The 7,695-nt window shown below is 62.4% G+C and overlaps 1 protein-coding gene across 1 annotated transcript in view; it reads right to left on the bottom strand.

The window, feature by feature from the left end:
* The window catches only part of GRIN2D (glutamate ionotropic receptor NMDA type subunit 2D), a 30,726-nt gene extending 28,286 nt beyond the window's left edge, over positions 1 to 2,440 (bottom strand). The window contains exon 1 of the mRNA XM_040634253.1: positions 1,976 to 2,440. Within this exon, the coding sequence (XP_040490187.1) occupies positions 1,976 to 2,440 (465 nt within the window). The remainder of the gene's footprint in view (positions 1 to 1,975) is intronic.
* Positions 2,441 to 7,695: the final 5,255 nt, after the last annotated feature.

Genomic DNA, 7,695 nt, shown 5'->3' with positions numbered 1-7,695 from the left:
TCAGCCCTTAGCTGTTGCCTCTCCCGGGGACACTCTCCCCCAGCTCCTCCATGCGGGACCTACCACTTCTCATTCCTCAGGTCCAGCTCGGTTGTCACCTCCTCAGGGGGGCCTCTCCTGACTGTCCTCCTGCCTTTCCTCCAGGACAGATTTCGTGATCTGTTATTTGCTTTCTGTCTCTCCATTAGAATGCAAGCTCCATTAAGAGCAGGGATCTTGTCTTGTCTTTTTTTTTTTTTTTCCTTTTCACAACTGTATTCCCCGGAACCTACAACAGCCCCGGCACGGAGTCAGCCCTCAGTGAGAAGAGAAAGTGGATTTTCTTCCTAGGCGTGTGCCTGTGGTTCTATGTGTAGGAGATAGGGCAGTTGTCCTGAGCGGATGAGGTCTCCCAGCATGCAATGAGAATCCTGGGAGGACCTCATCCTTGGCGAGAGGAGATATGGTGAGGGCATCACTTTCCCAGTATTCAATGGAGGCACGACGGCCCTGTGAGGACGCGTCTTTCTTCCATCCAGAGATACTGAAGGGACTACATTTCCCAAAAGGCAACGAGAATACACTGCGGGCCACAGTTCCCAGGTCACAATAAACAGTGATCCACACTTCTCAGCAGCAACGAAGGCAGCAGGAACCACATCTCTGGGTAGGTCATAAAGGTGGCAGCCAGGGAGTGGTAAGTTCACCTCGAAGGTGACCCGCTTGCAAATCTCTGGACAACTCCCGTCCAGAAGAAGAAAGTTGGCCAGAGGCCCTTCCCAGAGTGCTCTGGACAGGAGAGAACTACGAGTCCCAGGATGTAATTGTGACCTAGTCACGAAGCCACAGGTCTTCACAGCAGGGAACTGGTGGAGACTTAGGCTCCACCCACTCAGATGGCCCCATTAGCCCCAGTACCGCCTCTGTTACACTGGCTCCACCCCTAAACAGGCCCCGCCCCTTCTCAGACACCTCCTGCTAGCGGATCTCTTCTCCTCAATGCGTACACCAGGCTTGGTCCAGTTCTGTCCTTTCCTACCAGAAGTCCACTCCGGCTGGTCCCCCTGTGCCCTCGGGCGGAAGGCCTCTTTCCAGGCCACAGCCGGCTCCAGCCTCTGCGCCCTCTCTCCTGCAGGCTCCTGGGTTTGACTTCTCATTGGCTGGGTCTGCTTTTCTGGTGGGCCTTCATCCTCCCAGGCCCACCCTCCGGATTCTCACTTCCCACGCCTTACACCTGGGGCATGCCTCTGCCCAAATCCCACTCCCGGGACTATTTCCCACTCTAGATCCCGCCTCTTTAGTCCAGAGCGTAGGCTCTGCCATCCTCCTGGCCTGCCTCCGCGCCACCTCACCGGTTAGCTCTCCCCTTCCCTGACTGCCCTCACCCCCACTTCCTGGGTGCATGGTTCCTACTCTTCCCCAACCCACCCACGACCCCTCCCCTTCTTCCACGCCTCCTTTCACCGGATGGCTCTGTCCTCCTACCTAGACCTCTAGAGACCTTGCTCAGCTGGCTGAACACCTCCCTGTCCTTCAGTACCCTGACCTCCGCGTACCCTCTTTCTTGGCCCTCTCCCTGCCTTCCTGGCTCCTGCCTTCTCACCAGACCTCACCCCTTCCTGAACCCCATTCCGTCCTCCCTTGCTGACCCCCAGATCCCACTCCACCCTCAGAGCTGGCCCCCTCTGGTGGGTCCCTTTTTGTTCCCAGTCCCCGCCCCTTGCCCAGAGTCCATTCCCTCCCCTGACTCCCTCCTCCCGGAGACCCTCAAGCCTCCGCATATTCTGACCATAACCGGCTTGCATCTCTCTCACCCTGCTCCTAGGTCAGTCCCCCGGCAGGCGCCACTCGTCCTATAGGCCACGCCCCTTCAAGTCAGCCCCGCCCCTCACCCAGACCCGACTCTACCCTCGGACCCCACTCCGTCCGCGAGGCCGACCCTCAGGCTTGGCCCCGCCCCCCGCGGCTGGCCCCGCCCCCCGCAGGTCGCGCGCACCTTGGGCGTGAGCACGAGCGCGGCGCCGCCGTGCACGGCCACGATGGGCAGCGAGGTCTGCGCCGACAGGAAGTCGAGGATGGGCGCGACGGCGGGCGCGCGCGAGTCGTCCTCGAACACGACGCCGTGCACGCGCAGCCCCGACAGCAGGTCGCAGAGCTGCAGCACGAGGCTGCGCGGGTCCGAGCCGTTGAGCACCAGCGCCACCGGTCGCACGTCCAGGCCCGGGCTGCGCACGGCCGCCGCCACGGCCGGGCCCAGGCGTGCCGCCTCGGTCGCGTACGCGGGCCCCGAGAACACGAGCGCCACGTTGAGCGGTCGCGCCCCGCCGGGGCCCCCGCCGGGCCCGGCGGCCCCGCCCGGTCCCGGCGCCTCCTCCGGGAACGGGCTGGCGCAGGCGAGCGCCAGCAGCAGCAGCATCTTAGCGGGGCCCCGAGGGCCGCGGGGGCCACCGGCGCCGCGCATCGCCTGCGGGCCCCTCCGGGCGGCCTCTGGCACAGGAGAGCGGGCGCACAGAGCCGGGGCGACCCCGGGAGCGGAGAGGGACACAAATGAGAGGAAGACACGGAGATGGGGAGACAGAGACAGGGGACAAGATTACCGAGAGACACGGAGAGGAGGAGACACACAGAGGAAGAGACCCAGAGATAGGAAGGAGAGGGAAAGGTTCGGTTAATAGAGACAGGGAGCGACAGAGAGAGAGACACACACAGGCAAAGGGAGAGCCAGAGACAGAGAGAGCGAGGCAAAGGGAGAGACACAGAGACAGGGCAAGTGGAGGTGGGTAATGGGGACAGAGAAGATACAGAGATAGGGAGGCAGGAATGGGGAGGACAATGAGACAGGATAGATGGGTCACAGACCCGCAGAGATGGGATCAGAATAGGAGCGGAGAGAGACCGAGGGAGATGAGAAGAGAGATGAACACAGTCACAGAGAGATGGTCGGAGAGACACATGGCCAGGAATAAGGAGAGAGATGGAAGGAGAAACAGAGACCAGGATAGAGAAGCTCAGAGTGACAGAGACAGGGAGAGAGGAAGGAGGCAGAGAGAGATAAGACAGAGTGACAGAAATAGGGAGAGAATGATAGGGAGGCAGGGAGAGATGCAGAGATAGACGAGGAATGTGGGAGAGATAAGAGAGACGAGAAAGTTGGACAGAGAGAGGAAGATGGAAAGAAGCCCAGAAAGACGGAGACGGACCCCACGGCCACCAAGAGACATGGACACACAAGAGATGGAGAAACAGGCAGAACAGATTGAGGGAGGAGGCAGGCAGAGCAGACAGAAAACATAGGAAGACAGAAATAGCGAACCAAGGCAAAGATCAAGACCCCCACCAGGGAGGTGCCCGGCACAGACATGAAAGGAAGGCCGGGAAGGCGGGTGGCAGGAGGGATCAAAAATAAAAGGAAGAAACAGTGAGGGGAAAAAATGAGAAAGGGAAAAGGGGTCAGGTGTGTGGGGGGAGAGACAGAAGAGAGAAAAAGAAATGAGCAGGGCATCCCAAGGAGAGAAAACACCCCCAGGACCTTACCCCCGACCTCGACCACAACCCCCAACCTGTTTTTGTCCCCTTACTCTGTCCCTATCCCCCCATTCTCAATGAGAGCTAGAAAGAGAGTCGTGGCCCAGGCTGGGTTGCAGGGTTGGGGGGCACAGCTGTGGAAAGCTGGGGGGCGGGGGTCCCTGGCTCCCAGCCCAGAGCAATTTAGTAAATTAGAGGAAATACAGCATCTCTTCCTGTGTCCCCTGTTGAATACTAGCTGCCTGGGGTGGTCGGGCTGGGAGCCCAGACTCCTGGCTCCCGGGTCTGAAGGAGGAGGGCACTGGGGGCCTGGACTCCTGGTTCCCAGAGAGAGATTAGAGCCTGCACTAGGGGCTTCCTAAAGGGGTGAGGGTCCAGATGGGGAAGAGTTCTTTCTTGGCTGTCAATCAGGCTCCTGTCCGGTTGCCATGGTAGCGCAGGCCTCCTCTACCCCACAGATAGCCAGGGTGGGGGAAAGGCCCACACCCCTTCCCCTGCCTAGAGGCCTCGCTCCCCCCCACCCTACACACACACACACACACACACACACACACACACACACACCTGCCTTCCCAGGGATCCTGGGCCACTGTCTCCCCAGGGATGGGGGTGGGGACTCCTAGCTTGCCGGCCCTCCCAAATCCTGGCTCCCCTGGCCCCTCCTCTCCTCTGCCCTTCCCCAAGCAGCTGTCTCAATCAGCGCTTAGAATAGCCCCCCCCCCCGCCCCAAAATAACCCACAGCTGTGGCCTGGCCCCCGCGGGGTTAACACTCACTCTCTCCTCCCTTCCCGTGGCTTCACGTCCCTCAGACCCTCCTCTGCCTCTCTCAGACCCACCCCTGCTTGGCCTCTGTCCTTGGGGACCCCAGGGTCCTGCTCCCTGCTGAGGCCCAGGAGGGCAACTCCAGCCCCACCCTTCTTAGGAAGCTGGATGCCCAGTCCTCTCGTGGGGAGGGCAGTCTCCCACCCCTCCAGAGTCTGAGTAGTGGCACCCCCAGCCGCGGGGGGACTCCAGAGGCCCAATTCCCAGAACCTATGCCCTCAGGGATCGCGTTGCCCGGGCCCCAAATCTCCACCTCATAAGTCTCAGTCGCCAGATCCATTCCCACCTGCCCAAGAGCGGGACCGTCCTCGCCCCCTGCCCTGTCAGAGACTCAGGAGACTGGGCCTCCAGTCCCCTCTTCCCACAAACACAGAAGCTCTAACTTCTCCCATAAAGACTCAAGAATCTTGGCTCTCAGCACCCTTCTCCCCGGGGACCCAGGAGTCCAGGTGCTCAGTTCTGCCTTTTCCCAGGACCCAGGAGTCTTGGCCCCCTCCGGCCCCTAAACTGGGTGCCCAGCTTCCCCTATGCCCAGAAACCAGGAATCCAGGCCCATAGCCCTCTCCTCCCTTAAGAACCCCTTTTTTGCCTCAAACCCCACCAGTCCCAACATCCTGGGAGCCCCCCCATTCCCCGCCAGCTCCAGCCTCCTGTCACCCCACTCAGGTCCTATACACAGCACAGGCTGTCCCCCAGCTAAGAAGGAGGAGGGTGCCAGAGATTCCTGGGGTGTCCCTGTCTCCATCACTCCCCCCCAATCCATCACAGAAGAGAGGAGAGGCCACTTTGATCAACAGCCCGCCCCCCCCTCGCGTCGTGCTGCAGACGGCATCCCGTCCCCCCCCCCCACTTCCAACACCGTTCTCTCCCCACCCTAATCCTGGTGCTCAGAACAGGCTGGAAGGGTATTCCAGAACCTTGAGGAAGGGGTGGTAGCTTGGGACGAGGGGTGCTTGGGGCCTGGATGCCCTCAAGGTCCTTGGCGGGGGTATTAATAGCAGACTCATAGCTCTGAGAAGGGAGGGGAGAGCGAGAGGAGAGAGGGAGAGGGACGGCCAGCGAAGGGGGGAGACCGATGCGGGCAGGGGGATGCAGAGGAAAGATGGGATGGAGAGATGGGCGATAGAGAGATGGGGTGTCAGGTATGCAGGGCTGGGGAGAGGGTGCAAAGTGACAGAAATGGGGGGTTAGGAGGTCTGAGGAGTAGAGACCCAGGAAAAAGGGGCTCAGAGAGGGAGAAAGAGAGGGGGCGGAGGAGAGTCTCCAGGAGACAGACAAGGGAGCTGGCGAGGGGCGAAGACCCCTGCTCTCCATGCAACCCCCCTCCTTCCCCGAGGCCCCTGGCCAACTTTCCCTGTCCTAGATCTGGGGTCCATGTTCCCACCCCCACCCCTGCATCCCGTACCCCAGCCTTACCTTTTCATGACCCTGTTCTGTGGGGGGTATTGCGGGGGGGCAGGACCGGAACCCAGAGTCCAGCGACCCGAAGATTCCGTGGAGGGCTCAGGGAACCGCTGGGGGGCCAGGCCCTGGGGCGGCGGCGGTGGCGGCGGCGGCGGTGGGGACCTCCTGCCTGGCCCCGGCTCCGGCTCTCCCTCCTCCTCTTCGGTCCTGTCCTGCCCTGTCTGTCCCCCAAGGTTGCGGCCACCCCAACTAGGCGAGGACGCTGCTACACATGTTGCGCTGGAAGTTGGGCCCCGGACATTGCGGAGGCTGTCGGGGTGTCCTCTCGCCGCCCCGACCCCATGGGGATCCCCCCTCCGCCCACCTGGGGTGCCCCCCTCTGCCGCTTCAGCCCCGGCTCCTCCCCCCCGTCCATGTGTCCGGTCCCGCCTCTCCCTGGCTCATTCGCACCCCCACCCTTTGTGCCCTCAGCGCCCCCCCTCCAGCGTCTGTGTCTGTCTGTCTGTCTGGGTCACCTCTGAAGCCAGTGGCTGGTGTGTGTGTTTGTGTGAGGGGCCGGAGGCTGCCTGTCTGGGGAACTGCTCGCCCCTTGCTCGCTTGGCCACCTCCAGACCCCCCCTCAGCACCCCCACACTCAAACCCAGGCAGAAACACACACATACACACACGCACACACGCACGACCTCACTTCCCTGGGATTCCCCCTCAACACCCCCGGAGCTTGAGGAGGGAGACACACACACACACACACACACACACACACACACACACACAGGGGGTCCAGTGGGGGCCGGGCTGCCACTGCCGTCCGGGGCTGTTCGGACAGACAGGAGGACACAGGCAGCTGGGGACGCCAGACACCCGGCCGGACGCAGGCAGGAGGCACAGAGTCCAGGTACACACCATCCATCCGGGTTTGGGGGGGCTGGGGGAGGGAGGAAACTGGGGGGCCCACGACACCCAGGCAGGAGGCTCAGAGTCGGTACAGACAGACAGACCCCTCCCTCCCTGCCTCGGCCGCCGCAGCCCTTACAGACACACCCCCCCTTCCTCAGCCCAGCCCCAGACACCCTAACACACAGATCCTCACCGGGCAGATGGCAGACGCACGAGAGACCCCTGGGGGCCGGGCGGACCCACCCAGGCCAACACCCCCCAGCTGGGCACTGGTGGCCGAGGGCGGCTGCGGGCGGAGGGTGGCGGCGGCAGCCGCTGCTTGGAGGAGCTGGAGCGGGAGGGACTCGCACACTCGCTCTGTTCTCGCACACACACACTCACTCGGGATGCGATTAACATTCAGTCCCCGTCCGCCCCTGCCGGGAGACCCACAGCCCCCCCTCTTGGCCTCCCTGGGGACCCCTCCTCCTGCCGGGGCTGGGGGAGGGGGCCGCCCCCCACCCCCAGCTTCCAGCCTCTACCTTCCTCCTGGGACAAGAGAATGAGGGGTCGCCAATAAAAAGGGAGGAAGTGTGTGTTGAGTGGGGGGTGGGGGGAGGCAGGGACTCAGAACCCACTTGACACAGCAGCTTCGGCCGGGACTCCAGGGCCTGGGGGCTGCTGCCCTCTGCCCCCTCCCCACTTTGAGGCTTGAGAAGCCGGAGGCCATCCCCAGACTTCAGTCTCTACCGTGCTAGGACCCATCGTTTGGCTTCTCTTGCCCCAGAAGACCAGGCTTGCAAACTAGGTCTCCATCACGAAGCCAGGAGTCCAGGCTCCCAGCCCCCTCCTTTCTCAGATCCAGAAATTCAAGTCCCCAACCCCCTCCTCCCTGAGACCCTAAAGTCCGGGCCCCCAGTGCCTTCTCCCTCGGATCCAGTAGTCCAGGCCTCTGGGCCCCTCCTCCAGGCCCCGTCCCTGTTGGCCACTCAGACAACCCAACCCCCCAGCACAGACCGTCCTCAGGGGCCCACAAGTCCAAGACTCATGGACCCCAATCCCTCCAGGCCTCTAAGGAAACCAATACC

This window comes from Ursus maritimus, unplaced genomic scaffold (assembly GCF_017311325.1).
Source record: "Ursus maritimus isolate PB19 unplaced genomic scaffold, ASM1731132v1 scaffold_19, whole genome shotgun sequence".
Lineage (NCBI taxonomy): Eukaryota > Metazoa > Chordata > Mammalia > Carnivora > Ursidae > Ursus > Ursus maritimus.
Note: the sequence above shows the minus strand (reverse complement) of the source record. Positions and strands in the feature narration are given on the sequence as shown.